Raw genomic sequence first — 26,873 nt, forward strand, 5'->3', positions numbered from 1 at the left:
AAAAAAAAAAAAAAAAAAAAAAAAAAAAAAAAAAAGTGCCCATTGAAATGCCCATAAAAATGCCCATTTCCCCATACATTTACTGAGCTTTATCAAACTTTTTTTTTGGCTCACTGCAGCCACCACCTCCTGGGCTTAAGATCTGTCCACCTCAGCCTCCCAAAGTGCTGGGATTAAGAGGCGTGCACCACCACGCCTGGCTAAACTTTTAATGTTTACCAGTTCCAGTAGGTGAAAGACAGTATTTATTTGTTTAAATTTGCAGTATAACTTCTTTTTTCTCAAGAGATATCTAAGTCTTTTTTAGTTAGGGCATTCATTGAACATTTCTCTTTCTTGAACATGATACTATGCATAATGATAAATTAGCAAAGGAAACTAAAGTTGAGTAGTTATTTTAAAATTTAGATATGGGTTGAGCAATCCAAATCTGAAAATCCAAAATCAAAAACACTCCAAAATCTGAAACTTTTGGAGCACCGACATAATGTTAAAAGGAAATGCTCATTTGGAGCATTTCAGATTTTGGATTTCTGGGTTTGGGATACTTAGGCCGTAAGTATAATGCAAATATTCAAAAATCCGAAAACATCTGAAATCCAAAACATGCTTGTGCCCAAGCATTTCAGATGAGGGATACTCAGCCTGTATTTATTCTTTCCTAGCAGCCTCAAAACCAACTTTAGATCCCATCATTACTGTTGAGGGACTTAGAAAACGAGCAAGTCGGAATCCTGTGGAATCTGCCATGGAATTAAAAGAGAAAAGGTCTCGAACTCAGGAAGCAAAAGACATTAGAAGAGCCCAGAAGGAGGCCGCTGGCTTTCTTGACAGGAGCACGTCTTCTACCCCTGTAAAATTCATAAGCCGAGGCCGCAGGCCAGATGTGATTCTGGAAAAAGGCGAAGTGATTGACTTTTCCTCCTTGAGCTCCTCTGACCGCACCCCACTGACAAGCCCATCTCCTTCTCCTTCTCTGGATTTCTCTGCTCCCGGGACACCTGCCTCTCATTCTGCCACGCCTAGCTTGCTTTCAGAAGCAGATCTGATTCCAGATGTGATGCCCCCACAAGCCTTGTTTCATGGTAAGACTTTAGTTGCTTTGGTCTTTTATTTTGGGTATGGGCCGTGGTATAACTATACAAGTTTTCACCCTGTGGGCTGTGTGCTCTGCGTTTCTTCCTTCCCATGCCTTGATGACACTGTTTTGTACTCTGCACAGATGATGATGAGATGGAAGGCGATGGAGTCATAGACCCAGGGATGGAGTATGTCCCACCCCCTGCTGGGTCAGTAGCTTCTGGGCCAGTGGTTGGGGGCAGAAAGAAGGTCAGAGGCCCTGAACAGATAAAGCAGGAGGTAGAGAGTGAGGAGGAAAAACCTGACAGGATGGATATTGACAGTGAAGACACAGATTCAAACATGTCTTTGCAAACAAGGGCTAGAGAAAAGAGGAAGCCTCAGCTGGAGAAGGACACAAAGCCGAAAGAGCCCAAGTATACTCCCGTGAGCATCTACGAGGAAAAGCTCCTGCTCAAGAGGCTGGAAGCTTGTCCCGGTGCTGTTGCCATGACTCCGGAAGCTCGGAGACTGAAGCGCAAACTGATTGTCAGACAAGCAAAAAGAGATAGGGGATTACCACTTTTTGACTTGGATCAAGTTGTTAATGCTGCTCTTCTGTTGGTTGATGGGATTTATGGAGCCAAAGAAGGAGGAGTTTCCAGACTTCCAGCTGGACAAGCCACGTACAGAACTACCTGTCAGGACTTCAGAATCCTTGACCGATACCAGGTGAATGCAAGCACTTGCTGTAAAGCTGGTGGGGGCAGGAGTGGAGGTGGGGCAGGGAGCACCAGGCATTGGACACGGTTATGCTGTGACCTTTTAAATCCTGAGTAATTTGGGAAGAGAAAAGTAAAGTGCGAGGGAAAAAAATACAAAAATCGCTGGGCTTTATATTTCAGAATTGTTCATTATAAGTACACTTGAATACATTTGAGTTTTTCTTTTCCTTTGGGCATTCAAACATAACCTATAAGTTTGGTTCATCTGTCTGTCTCTCTCTCTGAGGATAGCTATACATGACTTGTGTCATAGCTTTGACAAATTTGTTGAGACCGTGACGGTGTCTCAGACACTGTGCTGCACAGGATCTGAGGTGTGTAGACATCTGCGTAGGACAACATGAAGAAATAGCAGCCAAGGGATCAGTGTGGTAGCAGTGTTGCTCAAAGGATGGTCAGTGGAACCCAAGTTTTGTGGATGCTTCTGGGAACAATTAATTCCACTTAGAACTACCTGCATATACTCTCGCACTGGGAGGAACAAGAGGCCTTATTTCCCTATATCTTTGCTAGCACTCAACAACAACCAGCCTTTACATTTTGCTAATTGGCTGGCTGTAAAGTGAAATCTTGTTTTTTATTTACATTTCTTTGGTTACAGGTGAGGCTAAATTTCCTGGTTGTTTCTTTGTGAATTGCCTGTTTGGAGTTTGCACGTTTTTCTCTCTTCTTCTCTGGAAGCTAGTGGGATCTGCTCTTCATTGCTGGTGTTCTAGTATTATTCAGTGATGTGCCATATGTAGGGCTTATGTAGGGCTTATGCTGGACATGTGGTGTGTGGGCCCTTTCAGTTTGAAACTTTCTTTCCTGAGTATGGAAAAGTCTTGATTTCCTATCTTCTATTTTTTCTGTTCTCTCATTTTAGAACTCCCCATTATTTGGATATTGGACCCTGTAGATAAAAAGTTGGCAAACTTTGTCTGTGAAGAAATAAGTATTTCTGAAAGATAGTAATTACTTTAGGCTTTGCCGGCCACAAAATCTCATTCGCAGCTCCTCAACTCTGCTGTTGTGATTGGAGAGCCATAGTGAATGAGTGTGGCTGTGTTCCAGTAAAACTTTACTAAAATGGGCAGTGGGCTGGATTTAGCCTGTGGGCTGTAGTCTACCAAGATTCCTACTCCAGATAGATCCTCTTTTCTTTTTTCTCCTAATTCCCATCTTTCCTGGGAAGCACAGTATTAACTGGCCAAGTGGGGAGGGCCTAGGAGCCCATCAAACTGACTCTCCCTGTATTCGGTACAGTGCTCCCACCCTTGGCTTCCTGTGTCCAGGATCTCCCTCTTGAGCCTCTCCAGTCTTCTGCCTGTGGAGGGAAAGATCATTTCCTAGATGTGGGCAGTATAATTACTATAGGGGTATAATTGGAGGCTTTAACCTCCTAAAGAACCTCTTAATCATAGTCATACCCCCAGGCTCTAAGGCTGGTGCCTTGGATGACTGCACTTCCTTGAGGCTGTGTTTTGTAAATCACCCTGCTTAGCTTCACCACTGGCTTAGGTATTGACTTTCTTTGGTAAGTCATTTGCTGCTTGTTCATATGCTTTTGTTAGTCATCTATTCACTTGTTCTTTTTTTTTTTTTTTTTTGAGACATGGTCTCCCTCTGTCACCCAGATTGTAATGTAGCAGCACAACCACAGCTCATTGCAGCCCCGAACTCCAGGCTCAAGCAGTTCTTCCACCTCAGCTTCCCAAGTAGCTGGTATTATAGGCACACATTACCACACTCAGCTAATTTTATTTTTATTTTTATTTTTAGTAGATACAGGGTCTTACCATCTTGCCCAGACTGGTCTTGAACTCCTGGGCTCAGGTGATCGCCTCAGCCTCCCAAAGTAGTACTGGGATTACAGGCATGAGCCACTGTGCCTGGCCAATATTCACCTGTTCTTTGTTCTTGTGGGCCTGTTTAGTGCCTATACTTAATTTTTTAAATTGTTTAAGATGTGTCATACAGATAGAAGGTGGCATAGAAATATGGGATAGTTTAGATATTAATAAAATAAATGCCCATGTATTCATCTTCTGGATAAAGAGTGTTGTAAACACCTTAGAAGTCTCCTGTGTACTTTCTCTTCCTCTGAGAGGAAGCCACTTTGACTTACAGTGTTAATTATTCATTTGCTTTTTAAATGTGTATGTCTCTAAAAGATATACTTTTAGTTTAAAAAAATACTGAGTAGCAAGCACAAATGTAGCTGTGTAAGGAAATTGCCACTATTCGATGAAGTTTCCTGGAGAAGATAAGCTAAATAGTCATTCTGGGTCATTGTTGTGGACTGAATTGTGTCCTCCTAAAGGATATGTTGAAGTCCCAACCCTGGGGTACCTATGAATGCAGCCTTATCTGGAAATAGGCCCTTTGCAGATATAATTAGCCAAGACCACCAAGGATTGCTGGCAGCACCAGGAGCCAAGAGAAAGGCATGGAACAAATTCTCCCCTAGTGCATACTCAGGAGAGCATAGCCCTGCCCACACTGTGACTTCTGACATTTGGCCTCTGGAACTGTGAGACAATAAATTCCTGTTGTTTTAAGCCACCCAGTTTGTGGTGCTTTGTTCCTATAGCCCCAGGAAACTAATACTTACAGAGTTCTGGCTTCAGCTTCCATGAACGCCTTCTGGGGAAGTCACTGGCCAAGGTCACTAGGGAGTCCTGGGAAACATGATGCATAGTGTATGCATCAGCCAGGGCTGTGATGTATACCAGAGATACGGCAGAAATCTGGGCAGAGGAAGTGGGATCCTGTGTATTTCCTGCCTGAGCTGACAGCTTTCTTCCAGCTTGCAGAAGGTCAAAGCAGTTATTTGTGGAGTGAGCGTCATCAGCTGGTCCTTGGAGTGGGCATGGGTGGTGTACAGGAGGCTCACCTGTACATGGTGAAGACAAGCTGAGCATAGATAAGATTTCTGGGCCACGATGCTGTAGGGTTAAAAGATGGTCAGTGGCAGCAAGGACTTAAGTATGATAGCCTCAGTATGTATTAGAAATACCAAAATTGTTAGAAATAGATAATCGGTGCTGTGAAGAAAAGTCAGCACAGAGACAAAAGATCTCTCAGCAAAGCCATCTTTACTTTCTGTAGAAAGGGTGCTCAATCGCAGATAGAACAAAAGCAAGAGCACACTTGAACAAAGGAAAAGCAGACATATTTATCCCTTAACGCATTTGGGTCGTCCTTACTGCTGTGTCCTGCATCCATTGGCTGGAGCGGGACCTCACAATCTTAAACTGATACCTGATTTGCTAATAGCCTAAAACTTTCCTAAATAGGTAAGTGCAGAGAAGAACAAAGAAGTTGCTTACAAAAGGTTTAAGGAAGCAATAACATTTCCAAATAAGGAAGGGACATGGACTGTGGAACGTGCTGGTGAGCATGTCCAGCGGTTACATAGGATAGGTCTTAACAAAGAGTTATTAGCACAAGGCAAGGAGGCTTGAAGAAAGCTAGTCTTCAAAAGAAACTATTATTTCTAACACTTAGGATTTATTCTTTAACAAGAAGGAAAACTTTGAAGAGGAAACTTTCTACATTCTACAGTATGTCTGCCCATGGGTCACACTTGTTCACCCTTCGTTGTGAAACTCAGCAGGGGTGCTGGGATTTCCCCTCACTAGAGATTCTTTTGCCATCCTCTGTATTTGATCTCCTGTTTCCTGTGGCCCATCTTTACCTTGTTATAGGTTTATTACCTTGTTCTTAATGGCTTCCAGAGAAAAGCTGCATGGGAAGTAAAATTTGAGACCTACATACTGAAAAGACCCTGGCTAAATGAGGTTGAACCGGGAATTCCATATACAGCCACATTGTCTAGGTGAGACCTCTGTTGAGGACCACTGCACTTCCTTTAGGTCTTTCCTTTGAATCTAGTCAGAGTCCCGGGGAAGAATCTTCTGGGCTCAGGATGCTGGTTGCCAAGTGGGGGAAGAGAGACCTTAGCATTCAGCTTGTCAGGTACTCACACCTCCGCCCTCCATCTGGAGCCCGTTAGGCCTTCTGTAGAAATCAGACCTCCTGGCTTCTGGGGGAGGGCGGCCACCCGGCAAGAGGGAGTAGAGGGATCTGGGGATTATACTGCTTTCCACATGGCGTTTGCCTGCTCCTTATTTATTCTGTTGTCCCATTTGGTCCCAGTTCCAGAGGAATCTGCTGCTGCCGCCTAGATTTTAGCAGGTTCTGCAGTATAGATTGGGTTAGTTCTCATTTAACTTACTCGAAGCCACTTCAGGATTTTGGTGTTAAATCAGTTACTATTTGTCCATCTGCTTACCAGTTACTGTTCTAATTAAGTCAGCTTCTGTAGTTTCAGTGGGATTTTGGGAAGTAGTAAAGCTTTATATGCTTGTGTTTTAACCTGGTCTTAACTTGGAATTTTAGTATAAATTTTAATGTATTTACATAGGGGGTGGCTATAAATGCATTTATTCAATCCAGACTCTTGTTTTATATTTATTCTTTGAATATATTTGTAGCTATGAATTTCTCAATAAGTGCTGCTTTAGCTGTGATTCTTGACTTTTGAAATAATGTTACTTTATTTCCAATCAGTACTTGGCATTTTGTAATTTTTCTCATTATTTCCTCTTTAACCCAAAGGTTATTTAGTTCTGTTTTTTAGTTTTCAGATACATGAGAATTTTTTTTTTTTTTTGAGACGGAGTCTCGCTCTGTAGCCCGGGCTGGAGTGCAGTGGCCCGATCTCAGCTCACTGCAAGCTCCGCCTCCCGGGTTCACGCCATTCTCCTGCCTCAGCCTCCCGAGTAGCTGGGACTACAGGCGCCCGCCACCTCGCCCGGCTAGTTTTTTGTATTTTTTAGTAGAGATGGGGTTTCACGGTGTTCGCCAGGATGGTCTCGATCTCCTGACCTCGTGATCCGCCCATCTCGGCCTCCCAAAGTGCTGGGATTACAGGCTTGAGCCACCGCGCCCGGCCGATACATGAGAATTTTAAGCTATGTTTTGGTAATTGATTTGATTTGTAATGTTGTATTATGATCAGAGAAAACAGTCTATGTGATGTTGATTCTGTACCATAAAGAAAGTTATACATTCTATTTTTATTCTTTTTACAGGTCCTAACTTAAGATACATTCATTTTTCCTTATTCTTTTTTTTAATATCATGTGGTTGTCCCCCCAAACAAAAAAGTACATTTTCATGCATTCATCTCTTTTTTCTTTTGTGTTGCTTACTTAAATGACATAAATCTTTACTAAATTATTCACTCATCCCATTGTTTCTTTCTAGGTTAATTTCTTGCTGGACTGCTTTCTGTAACAGTTCTTTAAAAATATGGGCTTTTTGAGGTTAATTTTGAAAACTTACGTGACTAAGAATATCTTCATTTCACTTTTTAATTTAAATGATAGCAGTCATAAAATTGTTACTTTGTTTTTTCCATTGATATTTTGAAATTATGACTTCATTATCATCTTACATACAGTGTCACTCCTAAGAACCCTGGTATTGATAAGAAATAGACATTTTTGACTGGGCGCAGTGGCTCATTCCTGTAATCCCAGCACTTTGGGAGGCCGAGGCAGGCAGATCACTTGAGGCCAGGAATTTGAAAATAGCCTGGACAACATGGTGAAACCCTGTCTCTACTAAAAATAAAAAAATTACCCAGGCCTGGTGGTGCATGCGTATAATCCCAGCTGCTTGGGAGGCTGAGGCTTGAGAATCATTTGAACCAGGGAGGCAAAGGTTGCAGTGAGCCGAGATCATGCCACTGTACTCCAGCCTGGGTGATAGGGTGAGACTGTCTCTCAAAAAAAAATTTTTTTTTTGTTTCTTATCAATTAAGTGGACTCCTTGTTTTATTCTCCCATCTCCTAAAACTTTAAAATTTTTCTCTTTGTTTTTGATCTTTAATAAGTGCATGTTAAGTGTCTTTTATTTTCTCTTTTTAAAGCTTTATACTCTTTTTTCTATTTTTTTATTTTCCAGCACATCCAAAACACAGAAATTGTGTTTGTTCTCATTTGTCTTACTTGACAACTCTGTTCTTTTGGTCAGAGGTATTTTATATGCTTCTTGGCATTTATCCTGCTTGGTGTTTGCTGAGCTTCCTGAATGTGTGGTTTGGTGTCTGACATTAAATTGGGGATATTCTCAGTCATTATTGCTTCAAATATTTCTTCTATCCCTTTCTGTCTTCTAGTATTCCCGTTGTGTGTTTATTACACCTTTCGTAATTTTCCACAGTTCTCAGATAGTCTGTTTTGTTCTTTTTTTTTTTATCTTGTCTGTCTTTGCTTTTTAGTTTTGGAAGTTTTTACTGACAAATCCTCAAGTTCAGAGATTCTGTACTCACCTGTGTCAGTCTACAAATGAACCCATCATCAAAGGCAACCTTCATTTTGGTTACAGTGTTTTTTATCTCTAGCATTTCTTTTTGATTCATTTTCAGAGTTTTCATCTCTTTGTTTTAATTGCCCATCTGTTCTTGCATGTTGTATACTTTGTCCATTAAGCCCTTAACATATTAAACATATTATAGGCATACCTTGTTTTATTCATATTGCTGTATTGTACTTCACATACTGCATTTTGTAGAAATGGGAGGTTTATGACAATCTTATGTCAAGCAAGTCTGTTGGCACCATTTTTCTAGTAGTGTGTGCTTACTTTGTGTCTCTGTGTCTCATGTTTTGGTAGTTTTTGCATTATTTCCAACTTTTTTCATTATTATTATATCTTTTATGGTGATCTGTGGTCAGTGATCTTGGATGTTACTTATTGTAATTGTTTTGGAGCACCATGAACCACACCCATATGAGACAATGAACTTAATTGGTAAATGTGTGTTTTCTGACTGTTCCACTAACCAGCTGTTCCCCATGTTTCCCCCTCTTCTTGGGGCTCCCTATTCCCTGAGACAAAAATATTGGAATTAGGTCAGTTAACCCTACAATGGCCTCTAAGTGTTCAAGTAAAAGGAAGAGTTATACTTCTCTCACTTTAAATAAAAAACTAGAAATGATTAAGTTTAGTGAGGAAAGCATTTCAAAAGCAGAGATAGGCCAAAAATTAGGCCTCTTGTGCGAAACAATTAGCCAAAGTGTGAATGCAAAGGAAAAGTTCTTGAAGGTCGTTGAAGGTGCTACTCCAGTGAGTGCACGACTGATAAAAAATCGAAGTAGCCTTATTGCTGATATGGAGAGAGTTTGAGTGGTCTGGATAGAAGATCAAACCAGCCACAATATTCCCTTAAGCTAAAGCCTAATCCAGAGTAAGGTCTTAACTCTTTAATTCCGTAAAGGCTTAGAGAAGGGAGGAATCTACAGAAGAAAAGTTGGAAGCTAGCAGAGGTTGGTTCATGAGGTTTAGGAAAGAAGTTGACTCTGTAACACAAAAGAGTGCAAGATAAAGCAGCAATTGCTAATGTAGAAGCAGCAACACGTTATCTAGAAGACCTAGCTAAGATCATTGATGGAAGTGGCTGCACTAAGCAAGATATTCACTGTAGATGAAACAGCCTTCTAGTTGAAGAAGATGCCACCTAGGACTTTCATGGTTAGAGAGAAGTCAGTGCCTAGCTTCAGAGCTTCAAAAGACAAGCCAACTGTCTTGTTAGGGGCTAATGCAACTGGTAACTTTCAGTTGGAGCCAGTGATCATTTACTCTTCCAAAAATCTTAGGGCCCTTATAAATTATCCTGAATCTACCCTGGCTGTGCTCTATAAATACAGCAACAAAGCTTGGATGACAGCATATCTGTTTACAGCATGGTTTACTAAATATTCTAAGCCCACTATTGAAAGCTACTACTCAGAGAAAAAGATTGTTTTCAAACAATTACTGCTCATTGTCAATGTACCTGGTCACCCAAGAGTTCTGATGGAGAGGTTTAAGATTAGTATTATTTTCATGCTTGCTAAAACAACATCCATTCTGTAACCCGTAGATCAAGGAGTAATTTTGACTTTCAAGTCTTATCATTTAAGACTTTTTGTAAGGCTATAGCTATTGTAGATAGTGATTTCTCTGATGGATCTGGGCAAAGACACTGAAACCTTCTGGAAAGGATTCACCATTCTAGATGCCATTGAGAACATTTGTGATTCATGGGAGGAGTCAAAATTTCAGCATTCACAGGAGTTTGGAAGAAGTTGATTCCAAGCCTCATGGATGACTTTTGAGGGGGTCAAGACTTCAGTGGAAGAATTCACTGTGGATGTAGTGGAAAGAGCAAAAGAACTAGAATTAGAAGTAGAGCCTGAAGATGTGACCGATAAATGTCGTGATAAAACTTGAATGGATAATGGTTGCTTCTTATGAATGAGCAAAGAAAGTGGTTTTTTGAGATGCTATCTACTCCTGGGAAAGATGCTATGAACATTGTTGAAATTTCACAACAAAAGATTTAGAATGTTGCATAAACTTAGTTGATAAGTTAGTGGCACAGCTTGACTCAAATTTTGAAAGAAGTTATGTTGTGGGTGAAATGCTATCAAGCAGCATCACATGGCCGGGTGCAGTGGCTCATGCCTGTAATCCCAGCACTTTGGGAGGCCGAGGCAGGCGGATCACCTGAGGTCAGGAGTTTGAGACCAGCCTGGCCAACATGGTGAAACCCTGTCTCTACTAAAAATACAAAAATTAGCCAGGCGTGGTGGTGTACACCTGTAGTCCCAGCTACTTGGGAGGCTGAGGCAGGAGAATTGCTGGAACCTGGGAGGTGGAGATTTCAGTAAGCTGAGACCACACCCCTGCACTCCAGCCTAGGCGACAGGGCAAGACTCTGTCTCAAAAAAAAAAAAAAAAAAAAAAAAATATATATATATATACACGTGTGTGTGTGTGTATATATATATTTTATGAAAGGAAAAGCAGGTTAATGTGGCATACTTCATTGTCTTATTTTAAGAAATTACCCCAGCCATCCCAACCTTCAGCAGCCACCACCACACTGATCAGTTGGCAACCATCAATATTGAGGCAAGAGCCTCTACCAGTAAAATGATGGACTCACTGAAGGCTCAGATGATCATTGGCATTTTTTAGCAATAAAGTATTTAAAATTAAGTCATACTTTTTTTTTTAGACATAATGCTGTTGTTGCGCACAGCAATATAGTGTCAACTTTTTTTTTTTGTTTTGAGATAGAGTCTCACGCTGTCACCTAGGCTGGAGTGTAGTGGCACAATCATGGCTCACTGTAACTGGCAGTTGACTTCCTGGACTCATGCAGTCCTCCCACTTCAGCCTCCCAATGTGCTGGGATTAAAGGCATGAGCCACCACACCTGGCCTTAAACATAATTTTTATATGCACTGGGAGACCAAAAATTTGTGTAGCTTGCTTTATTATGACATTCACTTTATTGCAGTGATCTGGCATGGATCCTGCAATGTCTCTGAGGTATGCCTGTATTTTAAATTCCCAGTCCAGTAGTTGTAACGTCTTTGTCATATCTCAGTCTGGTTCTGATGTTTGTTCTGTTTCTTCAAGCTGTGTTTTTTTACCTGTAGTATACCTTGTAATTTTTTGTTGAAAGCGGAAGATGATGTTCTGGGTAAGAGGAGCTATGATAAGTAGGCCGTTGGAAATGTGGGAGGTGTGGGCAGGGAAAGCCCTCTATAGCTCTGTGAGTAGTTCTCAGTCTTTTTTGAGCCTGTGCTCTGGGCTGGGAACCAAAAGTGCTTCTCAGTTTCCTCCCCAGTCAGCTGGGACAGGATGGCTAGAGGGTATGAAGTAAGGTATTTCTCTTCCCCCGGGTGAGTTAGGCTCTGATTAAATCCCAATAGGTTAGGCTCTGATAAAAATAACTTCTCCTGAGGGCAGGTGTTTACTAAGAACACAATGCTTGTTTTATTTTAAGATGGTTCCTTTTCCCATCCTCCAGCTGGAATCAAGAGGGGAGTTTTCTTTGAAATTCACTGTGAGAACCTGGTCCAACTTCTGGAGGTAAACCTTGCAGAGTGAAGTTTTTATCCACTTGTCCGCATTGAGCCTTCAGCAGTTCTTCAGTTCTTCAGGGCTTTTCCGCCTGATGCTGGTTCCTGCAGAGGCTCTGCTCCCGTGTGCTGTGATTCTCTTACTCTCCAAATTTGAGGGCAGTGGTTTGCCTTGTTATCTCATGTCTTTTACAGATCTACAAGAGTTCTTGATTTTTCAGTTTGTTCAATGGTTTACTTGTTAGACTGGAGGAATGACTTCTAAGCTTCTTACCTGCCAGACTGGAAACCAGAAGTCCTTGGATATGCTGCTGTGATCTAGGAAATTCCCCATTATTGCTTCCTTAAATATGTTCCTCCTTTATCTTTTCCTCTTCTGGACTCTGAGTATGGATGTTAACACCATTACTTCTTTTTTTTGTTTGTTTTTTTTTGTTTGTCTTTTCTTTTGCTTCTTTAATGAGATCCTTAACCAGTCCCTGACATCATTTGTTGAGTGCTTTATTTCAGTGATCATGTGTTTAATATCTGGTAATGAATAAGAGATGCTTCATAACTACTCATTCCAGCTTCCAGGCTCCTCCATTACCTTGGAGGCTATTTCTTATGCTTTTTCTTCCATAACAGCTTTATTAAGATACAGTTCATATACCTTACAATTCACCTATTTAAAGTGTACAATTCACGGGTTCCTAATATATTCACAGAGTTGAATCATAATCAATTTTAGAACATTTCGTTAACCCAGAAAGAAGCCCTGAACCCTTTAGCTGTTACTACTGCCCAAAACTCCCTATTCCTACTGCCCATGAATTGACTTCTGCCTCTGTAGATTTACGTACTCTGGACATTTCATGTAAATGGAGTCATATAATATGTGGCCTTTGGTGAACACTTTCTTTCACTTAGCATAATGTTTTCAAGATTCATCCATATTGTAACATATATTAGTATTCCTAAATATGGCTTAATATTCCATTGTATGGATAGACATTTAGTTTGTCCGTTCATCAGTTGATGGACTTTTGGGTTGTTTCTACCTTTTGACTATGAACTTAAATACTGCTTTAAATATATGTATACAAGTTTTTGTGTGGACACACGTTTTTATTTCTCTGGGTGTAGATCTAGGAGTGGAATTGCTGGGTCAAATGTGACTCTATGTTTAACTTTTTGAAGAATTGCTAGACTGTCTTCCGAAGTGGCTGTGCCGTTTTACATTCCCACCAAGCAGGGTATGAAGATTCTGATTTCGCCACACATCCTTGCCATGTTGTTGTTGTCTGTCTTTTTTATTGTAGCCATCCTAGTGAGTATGAAGTGTAGTATCTCATTGCAGTTGTGATTTGCATTTCTTTGATGACTGTTATACTTTAAAATTCTTGTCTGTTTGGTAAATTAAGTGTGCCTTTTCCTGTAATAGCTTGTTTAGTTTGTTATCCTTTTGTTTTCTTGCACCTTTTTTTTTTTTTTTTTTTTGAGGTGGATTTTCACTGTTGTTGCCCAGGCTGAAGTACAGTGATGTGGTCTCGGCTTACTGCAACCTCTGCCTCCTGGGTTCAAGCAGTTCTGCCTCAGCCACCCAAGTAGCTGGGATTACAGGCGCCCGCCACCACACCCAGCTAATTTTTGTATTTTTATTAGAGATGGGGTTTCATCATGTTGGTCAGGCTGGTCTCGAACTCCTGACCTCAGGTGATCCACCCACCTCAGCCTCCCAGAGTGTTGGGATTATAGGCATGAGCCACCGCACCTGGCGATTTTCTTGCACTTTTTATTTACAAGTCTTGATTTTTTTTTTCCTCTGTGACCTCATACCCCCTTAGTGTTTTCAGCACCTTTGACCCTGTCGGCAAGTTTAGTAAAATGGGAGGTTCTGGGCAAAACCACTTCTCATCCTCTCTTTCTCCCACAATCAGCCACCGTCTTCTCTCAGGGAACCTCCCAGGACCTCTCGCCCAGGTGCTGCTTTTGATCTCCCCTTGGTGTTGCTTCCTAGGACTGTGGGATGCTCAGGGGCTGCCCAGAGTGGTGGCCACCCTCCACCCAGGAAGGCTCTAGTGCCGCTCTGGTGTTACCTTCCAGCCGATACGTGGCTGGCAAAGTTGATTGGCAGTGATCTACCTCTCTCAGAGAAGTGCTCGGGGGAGGACATGGCTTAACCAAGCAGCCCCTGACCCATCTGTGGGGCAGAGCCTTTTTCTGCCCTCTCTAGTCTGCTGCCTCACTTGTACCCAGCCACCCGTCACCTCCCCGGGCTTTCTCCCAGCCTTGTGTTTTGCCTTCCCTCTCATGTCTGGAGCGTCTCTCAGATGGGCTTGGAAGGGGACCAAGCAGCCCACCTAGCTCTCCATTTTGTTGAGAACTAGAAGTTTAAAGAAACTCATTTAACATTTTTTCACACTTATTTGACATTGGGATGCTTTTTCCCCCCCACACTTTGCCATTCAGCAAATGTAAGTCAAGTACATAACATACGCCAAGAGCCGTAACATGGGTCAAACCTGTAATCCCAGCACTTTGGGAGACCAAGGCAGACAGATCACTTGAGCTCAGGAGTTTGGGACCAGCCTGGGCAACATGAGGAAACCTCGTCTCTACCAAAAAAACACAAAAATTAGCCAGGTGTGGTGACATGTGCTACTCAGGAGGCTGAGGTGGGAGGATCGCTTGAGCCTAGGAGGTCAAGGCTGTAGTGAGCCATGATCATGCCACTGCACTCCAGCCTGGGCAACTGAATGAGACTGTCTCAAAAAAAAAAAAAAGCGGGGTGTGGTGGCTCACGCCTGTAATCCCCACACTTTGGGAGACTGAGGTGGGCAGATCATGATGTCAGGAGTTCAAGACCAGCCTGGCCAACATAATGAAACCCCGTCTCTACTAAAAATACAAAAATTAGCCAGGCTTAGTGGTATGTGCCTGTAGTCCCAGCGGTTCAGGAGACTGAGGCAGGAGAATCACTTGAATCCGGGAGGTGGAGGTTGCAGTGAGCTGAGATGATGCCACTGCATTCTAGCTTGGGCAACAGAGTGAGACTTCGTCTCAAAAAAAAAAAAAAAAAAAACCCAAAAAGTGCCAAGTGCTATTCTAGCAGGGGATCTGCTGTGAACTAAGACAGAGTAAGTCCCTGTCCTTAGGCAGGGGACATCCTTGAGCAGGGAGCTGACATTAACTAGCTCGCCAGGCAAATAAGATTACATCATGCAGAGTGAACGCAGGGCCAGTGGAGGAGTAGCGGGCAGCACTGCTCTATGGGGGTTCAGGACAGCCTCTCTGAGGAGGCAGCACTTGAACTAAGTCCACAAGGAGGAGCCAGGGTGATGAAGGGTCAGGGTGGAAGGCCCAGGCACAGGCCCTGAAGCAGGAGTTGGGTTGGTGTATGTGGCTGGAACCTAGTGATGGCAGAGGGAACAGGTTGGTGGCTAATGAGGCCACTGGGGTGACAGGGGCCAGATCCTGCAGGATCCTGCAGGTCATAAGTAAGGAGTTTGAACTGCATTCTGAACATGTGGTAGGAAGCCATGTCGGAGTTTTGCTCAAGGGAAGTGAATTTGTGTTTTTAGAAGACTCTGGCCTCTGTGTCGAGAGTGGATAGTATGGGTGTAAGAGTGGGAGCAGAGAGACCAATGGGAGGCAGTGGATCCAGGCAGCTTTGGGAGCGGTTTACACTAGAGTGGGAAGAAGTTAGGGGTCTGTATAACTTGGATAGAGCTCCCCAGAACTTACCTTGAGACATTAACCAGATAATGAGAGTATTCTGTGCAGTGCAGTAAGTAGTTCAGTGGCTGGTGTTTCAGTTATCTGTTGCTGCATTATAAACCACTCCAAAACTTAGTGGCTTTTGATACCTGTATCTTTTTTCTGATCCTGTGGATTGAGTGGGTACTACTGGGTGGTTCTTTACTTAGTAGGCTGAAGGCTGGGGTCACTCGTGCTGCATTAACCTGGGAGCTAGTTTGGGATTGGAATGACCAGGAGAACCTCTGTTCCTCCAGAGTCCATCTCCCTGTGGCCTCTAGTCATTAACTGGTCTAGCTGACTCCAGGAGGAAGAAAGTGGAAGCAAGCCACCAGTTGTCTTAAGATCTAGACTCAAATGTCCCAGAAAGTTATTTCTGCTACTTTCTGATTGGTCAGAGCCATTCACAAGGTCCACCCAGCTTCAGGGGGAGGGGAAATTTATCCTGCCTTTTGGTATGAGGAGCCACTTACACCTGTAGGGATGGAGGAATTGTTAGTGGCTGTATTTAGAAATTACATACCACACTTTTCAGTTTTACCTTGAAACTGACTTTAAGCCTTGGAAGAATTCAAAGTTGGCCTTTGAAAATTTTGGTGTCCAGTTTGGGAAGGTATGAAAGCAAATTATAATGGAAGGAATCTTGCTCTTTTCTTTTAACAAAGTTATTTTCTAGGTTAAGAGCAAACTGATTCTACAAAAACAGCTCAGGTTTTTAAACTTCATCCAACCCTTCGCAAACAACTTTATAAATGTGCCTTTTAATCTTCCATCTGATTTCTTTGCTATGAAGCTCTAATTGCACATGTTCTGTTAGTACATGACTGAGAGCCCTGGAGCGGCAGTCACTGAAGAACAACATATTTCCAGTCCAGCTCTTGGGGTTTGAAAGGAAATACATAAAATCCACCAAGTCTGTTAGAATACCTTCCTAGGGAACAGAGACCTCTTCCTCACTGAACCCCTGATAGGACCTCTGTGCTACTGAAATTTATTTTAGGGATGATATTCTACATCACTCCCATTTTTGTTGAATATATTCACTAGAAAAGAGATTATATTAGTCTATTTTCACACTGCTGATAAAGACATACCTGAGATTGCGAAGAAAAAGAAGTTTAATTGGACTTAGAGTCCCACCTGGCTAGGGAGGCCTCAGAATCATGGTGGGAGGCAAAAGGCACTTCTTACATCGTGGTGGCAAAAGAAAAATGAGAAAGATGCAAAAGCGGAAACCCCTGATAAAACCATCAGATCTCGTGAGACTTATTCACTACCATGAGAACAGTATGGTGGAAACTGCCCCCATGATTCAAATTATCTCCCACTGGGTCTTTCCCACACCATGTGGGAATTATGGGAATACAATTCAAGATGAGATTTGAGTGGAGACACAGAGCCAAACCATATCATTCCACCCCTGGCCTCTCCAAATCTCATGTCTTCACATTTCAAAACCAATCATGCCTTCCCAACAGTCCCCCAAAGTCTTAACTCATTTCAGCATTAACCCAGAAGTCCACAGTCCCAAGTCTTATCTGAGACAAGGCAAGTCCCTTCCGCCTATGAGCCTGTAAAATCAAAAGCAAGCTAGTTACTTCCTAGATACAATAGGGGTACAGGTATTGGGTAAATACAGCGGTTCTACATGGGAGGCCAAAACAAAGGGGTTACAGGGCCCATGCAAGCTTGAATTACAGCAGGGCAAATTCTAAATGATCTAAAATGATCTCCTTCAACTCCTTATCTTACATCCAGGTCACACTGATGTAAGAGGTAGGTTCCCAAAGTCTTAGGCAGCTCCACCCCTGTGGCTTTGCAGGGTATAGCCCTCCTCCTGGCTGCTTTCATGGGCTGGCATTGAGTGTCTGCAACTTTTCCAATTGCACAGTGCAAGCTGTCGGTGGATCTGCCATTCTTGGGTCTGGAGGACAGTGGCCTTCTTCTCGCAGCTCCACTGGCAGTGCCCCAGTAGGGACTCTGTGGGGGGCTCTGCACTGCCCTAGCAGAGATTTTCTATAAGGGCCCCGCCCTGGCAGCAAACTTTTGCCTGGGCATCCAGGTGTTTCCATCCATCTTCTGAAATCTAGGTGGAGGTTCCCAAACCTCAATTCTTGACTTCTGTGCACCCTCAGGCTCAACACGAAGTGGAAGCTGCCAAGGTTTGAGGCTTGCACCCTCTGAAACCATGGGCCGAGCTGTTTCTTGGCCCCTTTTAGCAATGACTGGAGCGGCTGGGGTGCAGGGCAGCAAGTCCCCAGGCTGCCTTCTAGGCTTCCAGGTCTATGATGGGAGGGGCTGCCATGAATACCTATGGCATGCCCTGGAGATTGTCTTGGGGATTAACATTCGGCTCCTTGTTACTTATGCAAATTTCTGCAGCCAGCTTGAATTTCTCCTCAAAAAATGGGTTTTTCTTTTCTACTGCATTGTCAGGCTGCACATTTTCTGAACTTTCATGTCTTGTTTCCCTTTTAAAATGGATGCTTTTAACAGCACCCAAATCACTTTTTTTTTTTTTTTTTTTTTGAGACAGAGTCTTGCTCTGTTGTCCAGGCTGGAGTACAGTGGTGCGATCTCGGCTCACTGCAACCTCTGCCTCCCAGGTTCAAGTGATTCTCTTGCCTCAGCCTCCCAAGTAGCTGGGATTACAGGTGTGTGCCACTATGCCTGGCTAAGTTTTGTATTTTTAGTAGAGACAGGGTTTCACTATGTTGGCCAAGCTGGTCTTGAACTCCTGACCCCAGGTGATCCGCCCACCTCAGTCTCCCATAGTGCTAGGATTACAGGCATGAGCCACCATGCCTGTCCTTCAAGTCACCTCTTGAATGCTCTGCTGCTTGGAAATTTCTTCCACCAGATACCCTAAATCATCTCTCTCAAATTCAGAGTTCCACAGATCTCTAGGGCAGGGACAAAATGCCACCAGTCTCTTTGCTAAAACATGATAAGAGTCACCTTTGCTCCAATTCCCAACAAGTTCCTTATCTCTATCTGAGACCACCTCAGCCTGGACCTTATTGTTCATATCACTGTCAGCATTTTTGTCAAAGCCATTCAACAAATCTCTAGGAAGTTCCAAACTTTCCCACATTTTCCTGTCTTCTTATGAGCCCTCCAAACTGTTTCAGCCTCTGCCTTATACCCAGTTCCAAAGTCATTTCCACATTTTCAGATATTTTTTCAGCAACACCCCACTCCTGGTACCAATTTATTATATTAGTCCGTTTTCATGCTGCTGATAAAGACATACCCAAGACTGGGAAGAAAAAGAAGTTTAATTGGACTTACAGTTCCACATGGCTGGGTAGGCCTCAGCATCATGGCAGGAGGCGAAACACACTTCTTAGAGTGCAGTGGCAAGAAACAAATGAGGAAGATGCAAAAGCAGAAACCCCTGATAAACCCTCAGATCTCGTGAGGCTTATTCACTACCACGAGAACAGTATGGTGGGAACTGCCCCCATGATTCAAATTATCTCCCACCAGGTCCCTCCCACAACACAAAGGAATTAAGGGAGTACAATTCAAGATGAGATTTGTCTGGGAACACAGAGCCAAACCATATCAGAGATGTATTTCAAAAATTCTATATACAGTAGTAGTTGGCCCCAGTGGCTCTTTGGATAACAGAGTGATCATATAATATGACCCATGTGTGTGTTACGTACTTGATACTAGTGCTGGTTAATATTTAGTGAATGGGTTGAAGGCATAATATAGACAAAGTGAAGCCTAGAGAAGCTGCAAATCCAGGGTTCAATCCTGCATCTCTCTCACTGTAATGAATTAAAAAATTTTTTTAATGATTTCATAATTTTAAAATTACTATTTTGATTTTAAACAGCTGGGGTTAGTTTTTTATGTCTAGTTTTATGCAAAGGTGTCTACAAACTTTGTATTGAAGTTTGAGCTTTCCAAATAAGTAATACAAAAAGACCTACTTTTTGACACATAAAAATATGATACTAATTATATGGAAATTAACCAATTCTCAGAGTAATTTTTTTTCTTTTTTTTTTCTTTTTTTTTGAGACGGAGTCTCTCTCTGTTGCCCATGCTGGAGTGCAGTGGCGAGATCTCGGCTCACTGCAAGCTCCACCTCCTGGGTTCATGCCATTCTCTTGCCTCAGCCTCCCAAGTAGCTGGGACTGCAGGCACACCTGCCACCACGGCCAGCTAATTTTTGTATTTTTAGTAGAGACGAGGTTTTACCGTGTTAGCCAGGATGGTCTCGATCTTCTGACCTTGTGATCTGCCCGCCTTGGCCTCCCAAAGTGTTGGGATTGCAGGCGTGAGCCACTGCGCCTGGGCTGAGTAATTTTATTTGTGTATAACCAGTGTTTCTTTCTCATAGACTTCCTTGCCATCCAGGAAGGGATTTCGACACCAGACCACCAAGTTTTTGTATCGCTTGGTGGGATCAGAAGATATGGCTGTGGACCAGAGTATTGTCAGCCCTTATACCTCTCGGATCTTGAAACCTTATATCAGGTATATGGAGAACTAGAGATGTGATGTCAGGTGTGTCATAAGAGATAATGATTGTGGTTTCTGTGCCCTATTCTCCTGTTGGAGAGAATAAAGATCACAAACTGTGAGCAGCATTGGCAAGGACTGAGTTCTGTGCTTCACCTCCAGTTTTGTCCTTTGCTTGTTTCAACTCTACTTTTTTACAGAGAACATGGTCCTTTGAAAGAAACTTAAAAAGCAAGAATAAGTTAACTGAAAGATTGCTTTGTGATTATCATAATCATTATTTTATTATTATTATTATTTTTTGAGACAGACTCTCGCCCTGTCACCCAGGCTGGGGTGCAGTGGTGCAATCTTGGCTCACTGTAACCTCCGCCTCCGGGGTTCAGGGAATTCTCTTGCCTCAGCCTTCTGAGTAGCTGGGATTATAGGCATGCACCACCAAGCCCAGGTAATTTTTGTATTTTTAGCAGAGACAGGGTTTCACCATGTTGGCCAAGCTGGTCTTGAACTCCTGACCTCAAGTGATCCGCCCGGCTTGGCCTCCCAAAGTGCTGGGATCACAGGCGTGAGCCACTGGGCCCGGCCCTCATTATGTTATTTTAAATACTAAAGTTGTATATTTTTAGTAGTCTGAAGTGAAAAAATGTGAAAGATGTCTCAGTTGAGCCTCCATCTAGACTGGATGTATATGAAACAGTTTCCAATAATGAATCTCATTGTCCAGGCAATGAAATGGAAGCTGAGCTTGCTAGAGAGGTCCCAGCAGTGTCTGGCACTGTAAATGAGAGCACATTATTGCACTCATTGCACTCCAACTGCCCTGCAGCTCCATGATCACCCTCACCGTCCATGCCAGCACCACATTCCTGGGCAGGCACAGTGAGAAGCTGTTTATGAGCCTGCTCCAAGCTCACTTTGTCTCTGGTGTTCCCCAAATGCCCCACAAAGTTGAATGTTCCCTCTTCTGGCCTCCAAGGCACTGGAGATGCATCCTCATGTCTGACTCCTCGGGGTGAATCTGATGCTGTTTCTGTTTCCTCACTTTGTTCATGAAGGCACCTGGCACAGTCCCTGGTGGGTACAGAGGGCTTTAGCCTGATGAATGTTCAGAGTGAATTTTAGGTTTCATACATAAAAGTATAGCTGTAATCAAGCCAGCTTTGTGTAAAACAGTGCAGGTTACTTTAAAGTTTCAAGCAGATCAAAGAGTTTACATGAGTCAAAAAGCTAGGAATAATACCAGGTATTTTTCTTGACTTGAATTTGTTTATCTTCTGTGGTACCGGAGGCGTGATTATGAAACAAAGCCACCCAAACTGCAGCTCCTGTCACAGATTCGTTCCCACCTGCACAGGAGCGACCCTCACTGGACGCCGGAGCCCGACGCGCCTCTCGATTACTGTTATGTGCGGCCAAATCACATCCCAACGATCAATTCCATGTGTCAGGAGTTTTTTTGGCCTGGTATGTTCCCCCTCCCAAACCAGGCAGGTCATTTTTCTGTACAGTCCATTCTAGCAATTTTTAAAGTTAGTTTATGTGATAGCCTTAAGATTTTTATTTATGATTTCATTTAGTTTGTCTCTGCTAATATAGAAATACTAAAATACAAATACCTCTTGTTTTCCTAAAATCTAGAAGAAGCCAGCAATGAACAGTGTTTTTGTTTGTTTCTCTTCCCTGTTTGTCTCTGCTTCCAGAGTAAAAGATTCATCCTGTTTTGCTTCTGCATATATTTAGATACCAGGTAATGTCTATCAAAGATGCACAGACTGGTAGCTTGGGCGTGTTTGGACACTTTTGTTTTTGGCTTAATAATTCTTTATGTTTATTTAGCTGTTCCTTAGAGAGTGTTAGTACAGCCAGAAGGTGTTTTTTAAAAGCCAAATACCCTGATCACAGACTTTGAGAATAAGGGTAGGCCTGGTATAATTTGTCATTTTATCAGCCTTAACAAAATTGCCTCTGAAGACCAAAGTCATTAATTAAAGGAACACATTTTCATTGCTAAATATAAACTGTTCTTTGTGGATCTGCTTTCCCATGCTGCCTTGAAACCTAAAGGAAATAATACGTACCTTTCAGGTGTTAGATACGATTTCATCAAGATTAGAGCTGTGTCATCTTTATTGTCACATAATCACATAACCGTGCATGTGGTGGCAGAGCTGCACTCACTCTTTTGGGAGTCATATTGAGCCAAAAGTAACATTCTGGGATCATCTTCTGCTTCCTGCCCTTATGTTAGGTGCCTTCCATACATTATGCATAGAACCATATTTTACTTATTTTTTGTGAAAGGTATCGTTTGTACAAAAGAGCTTATAAATTATATGTGTGTGGGGTAAAGGATGTGATAGAACACGCTCGGGGGGATCTTTATTCAACCCTGTCAGGTCTAGGTGTGCTCTTCATGTTACGCATTGCAGGAACGGAGTCTCTGAGACATTTTGAAATGTGCCAAGCCACACATGGTAGAGGAGGCTGAGTTCAAAGCCAGCTGTGTCCAATTCTGAACCTGTGCACTGCTACCTACCCTATTCTGCCACTCTTCTTTTAATATATGTACTTAGAAAATACTATGTTAATTTCAATGTTTTCTAAAATTCACTCTTATTTTTATGATCTGGATGTGTGGTATCTATGTTACCTCCAGTTTTGGTGTTTTTTTTTTTTTTTTTTTTAGCATGCAGGTGTAGCCATATGTACATGCTGAACAGCTTGGTGTTCCTTAATTCTCAAAGGCATGTGGTTTGAGTCTCTGATGGTTTCTTTTCTTAGGCATTGACCTGTCTGAGTGTCTGCAGTACCCAGACTTCAGTGTTGTTGTTCTTTATAAGAAAGTCATCATTGCCTTTGGCTTCATGGTTCCCGACGTGAAATACAATGAAGCTTACATTTCATTTCTCTTTGTCCACCCTGAATGGAGAAGAGCAGGAATTGCAACTTTCATGATCTATCATCTGATTCAGGTAAGTTGTCTATGTTTATGATTTATCACCTGTGTCTGGGCTCCCCTGAACAACCTGGAGGAGGAATGAAGCTAAGCTAGCCCTTCCCAGCATGGCCCAATGGAATGGTTTCCTTGGAAACCAAGTGAAGAAAGCCAGTCATCAGCATTCATGAGGTTGTCAAAGCACACAGACAAAAATCTCCGACCCTGTAAAATAAGATTATTATTTAGACCCAGCTTTCATAGAAACCAGTTTGTGAACACGTGTAGTAAATAAAATGAGAAAACACCAAAAGCAAGAGCTTTAGGGTAGACTATTCATATTAGTAATAGCTACTGCTCTTAGGATCATCACCTTCGCAACTCAGAGAAGTGAGGGTAGGACTATTATTTTTATTTTTAAAAATATTTGTAAACATTTTAGCACAACTGTATCAATAAGAATATATATATATATTTTGAGACAGGGTCTCATTCTGTCACCCAGGCTGGAGTGGCACAATCATAGCTCACTGCAGCCTCAACCTCCTGGGCTTAAGTGATTTTCCCGCCTCAGCCTTCTGGATAGCCAGGACCACAGGCACACACTACCATGCCTGGGTGAGTTTTTGTAGGGACAGGGTCTCACTGTGTTGCCTGGTCTGTACTTGAACTCCTGGGTTCAAGCAATCCTCCCACCTCAGCCTCCCAAGTGCTAGGATTATGGGCATGAGCCACCACGCCTAGCTACATATTTTATTATTGCTGATAGTTTTTAATTTTACCATCACTGTATAAGGCTGATATGAACCTTCTAAGATTTGATTCTAGTATTGAATTATAATTCATCCTTTGATATATTTGTATCACCTTTGAAGAAAACACACCATACACCAACATCAAAAAACATGCAAGGATTTTTTTCCCCTAGAGTTTTTTTAGTCAACTTTTACTTAGAAACCATTTGGTATGGAGGATTATATGTTATGCAGGCAAGATTCCTTTTAAAGAGGAGATGAAGATGATAAAAGTTGTTTCTCCAATTTTTAATGAAACTTGCTTAATAATTCCCAAATGTTGGCAGGAACCTTGAGAACCATTTTCCTAGAAATTGCTTTCCTTCTCTCCTTAGGCGGTGACTGTGTAAATCACTCACTGAGTAATTAATATGTGCTACTTTGGGTGGTGGTTTTCTCTTGAGAGTTTCTCAGTTATTTCTACAGTACTCCCTTTCTCTGCCCCATCCCACCCAAGAGTTGAGATCTCTCAGTATGTGTCTTTTTAACCTAGGAGAGCACTTAGAGGATTTGCTGCCTTATCTGTCACTGGTAAGGGCCTGAAGACAGGGCAGCAGTAGTACTTTGTCCTTGTGTGTGTGTGTCCTTGGTGCCCAGCATGAGGGCTGTACAGAGTCAGTCCCTGCTGAGTGTTTGCGAGGCCAGTGGAGGAGCGGTTCATCTTTGCAGGTGGGCACCTTCCCCTCCAGCCAGACCATACACCTGAGGGCCCAAACATAGGTAGCGCACAGTCGCTGATACTCAATGATGGCCACGGTGAGATCACGTATATTTGCAATCTTGCAAACACTAACATGACCCCTCAAAATTTGCTTTAAAAATTTACAAGGTGCTCTTGTCCCTGGCATACTAGTAAGTGCTCTCTTGACCTAAAAATTCCTATGGATACACATGGAAGTTAAGCAGAGAAAGCAGGTAGCTATCAGATGACGGTCAACAGAGGAGTTCTTAGAGGCCTGAGAGAACCATGGGTTATAAATCTCAAGGACTCTATCAACTTCAGTATTTCAGTGCCTTCTTTATTAAAAAGTAAGTTCTTAAATGATATGACTTTTGGGACACCTTACTCTGTGTAGCTGATTAAATAATCTAAGGACTTGCCTTGTGTTGATAGAATGATTGTTACTCTTTTCCCCTAAGATTAGGTCAAAGCTGAATGTAGAAATCTCAGTTCTAAGAAGCTAATTCTGCCAGTTTTAGAGAGACAGAAGGTGGACTTTGGGATTCAGAAGGTCTATACAAGGGCCTCAGGTTTTATCATTACATTCTTAATATTTCATGTTTGTACACGTAATTTAGCAGGCTTAGTAAGGAATTTTTACAGGTTTTGGGGAGGTACAAGATAACATCTAGTTTTAAAAACAAAATTTATTTTGTTCTGTATTTATTCAAGGTTATCATAGTGTTGGGTATTGAAATGTTTGACATACTTAAAGGTAAGCGAGTTATAAATAATAAAGCTGACAATAGTAATATCCCCATTGACCCTTTGCTTCAAAGAAAAATAAAAAACGCCCAAAATACTATCGATTTCCTTGGTCTTGTGAATGTTTTGATCAGCAGCAAAATGTCATTCTGTTTCCAGCTGTTGCTAGGTGTTGCAATGTCTCAGCCTCAGTCTCTGATTTCTCCAGTTTCCATAACTAACTGCCTACACTTAAAAGCGTTTCTTCACCTACTCATTTTCCCTCAGGCCTTTCCATTTTTATCTTGTATTTTTCCACTCTTTTGGCAGACCTGCATGGGCAAGGACGTAACCCTTCACGTCTCAGCAAGCAACCCCGCTATGCTACTGTACCAGAAGTTTGGATTCAAGACTGAAGAATATGTATTAGATTTCTATGATAAATATTACCCGTTGGAGAGTACAGAGTGTAAACACGCATTCTTTCTGAGGCTCCGGCGCTGATGTGAATACAGCTGAAAGAGAAATGCATGCACTATTGGAGAACAGATCGTGGAACAATCACTAAAGGCAGTGATTGATTTCACAGGGAGTCCTAATCTTCTCTGTGATTACATGGTCCTTCAAACTCCCAGCCGAAGTGAGAAAAGCGGCATGCAGTGAAATGAGCAGTGAGCAGCCTTTAGCAAAATCACCCTCCAGTCCTGCCTGGAGATGCCTTCATCCAGCATCCCAGACTCCACAGTTAAATGAACCATGTCATGGTCCTCTCTCCACCTGATGGTTGTAAGAGTGAAAGAGCATCTAACCTGATGCTCTTGGAGAGAGAGAACCTGTCTGTCGTAACTTAAAGGATGAGAAAATGTGGTGTAGCTATTAAAGATTCATGCAGTCCCAAGAGGCACTGTCCTGTCCTGGGATGATGAGAGATTATGAGATGATTTCATAAAAGGAATCCAACCCTGTGCCCAGCCATTGATGTGTTGTCATTGAATCCAGGAGGATTTCTAGGGCACTGAAGTTTCATTGTTTCTTTTGCTGACTTTGGTTACAGTCAGAAAAAATAAACTAGATGTTTGTGTCTACATGTTCTACCTGTTCTGCCTATTAACATCTTCCTGCAGGGACTTGGACCCATGGCCTGGGAGGTTGGTTTGGGATTGGGGTTGTTGGGCAGCCTGCCATTCACCTGGCCTATCCTGGCACTTCTCATACCCAAGACAGTTGTTTCACAGGAGTGGAAGTGTGGGTGATGCAAGTAGAACCCTCTGTAGATGTACCCTGTATGGTCTGCAGGACTAGACTGTTTGCCTTGTTTGTGGCTGTTGGAGATAGACTGTCAATCAGGTTGTTTGTGATCCAAGAACATTTCCAAAAGTATCAGGTGTTCTCAAATAAAAAGCTTTCTTTGCACAACCCATGGCCAGAGCTTCGATCTAGTCAGTTTGCTTTCAAACCCTCTTTAATTAAGATCAGTGGTTCTTAACTTTTTGGGACATGGATGACTTTGAGAATCCAAAGAAGGCTGAATACTCTCTAGACAACTGTCATGCACATTTAAAATTTTGTATCAGGGATCTGTCGACTGCAAGTTAAGAACATCTGTTCTAGAAGCTGTACTTGCAGCCAGCTCGAATTCCTTTGTGTGAGAGAGAATGTGTTGAGCTCCCACATTAAGCCAATCTGGAAGCTGTTCAGTCATCTGGGGAAACAGTCGAGGCTCCATTTCATTTGTGAGAGGAACTGTAGCAGCACTGCCTTACCTATTTC

At 42.4% G+C, this 26,873-nt stretch overlaps 1 protein-coding gene across 1 annotated transcript in view; it reads left to right on the top strand.

Moving 5' to 3' along the window:
- Nucleotides 1-26,519, top strand: part of KAT14 (lysine acetyltransferase 14) — a 46,609-nt gene extending 20,090 nt beyond the window's left edge. Inside the window, exons 5-10 of the mRNA XM_025400179.1 lie at nt 666-1,085; nt 1,223-1,791; nt 19,848-19,984; nt 21,258-21,433; nt 22,751-22,941; nt 25,434-26,519. Of these exons, the coding sequence (XP_025255964.1) occupies nt 666-1,085; nt 1,223-1,791; nt 19,848-19,984; nt 21,258-21,433; nt 22,751-22,941; nt 25,434-25,607 (1,667 nt within the window). The 3' untranslated portion in view covers nt 25,608-26,519. The remainder of the gene's footprint in view (nt 1-665; nt 1,086-1,222; nt 1,792-19,847; nt 19,985-21,257; nt 21,434-22,750; nt 22,942-25,433) is intronic.
- The last annotated feature ends 354 nt before the right edge of the window (nt 26,520-26,873 follow it).

This window comes from Theropithecus gelada, chromosome 10 (assembly GCF_003255815.1).
Source record: "Theropithecus gelada isolate Dixy chromosome 10, Tgel_1.0, whole genome shotgun sequence".
NCBI classification, from domain to species: domain Eukaryota; kingdom Metazoa; phylum Chordata; class Mammalia; order Primates; family Cercopithecidae; genus Theropithecus; species Theropithecus gelada.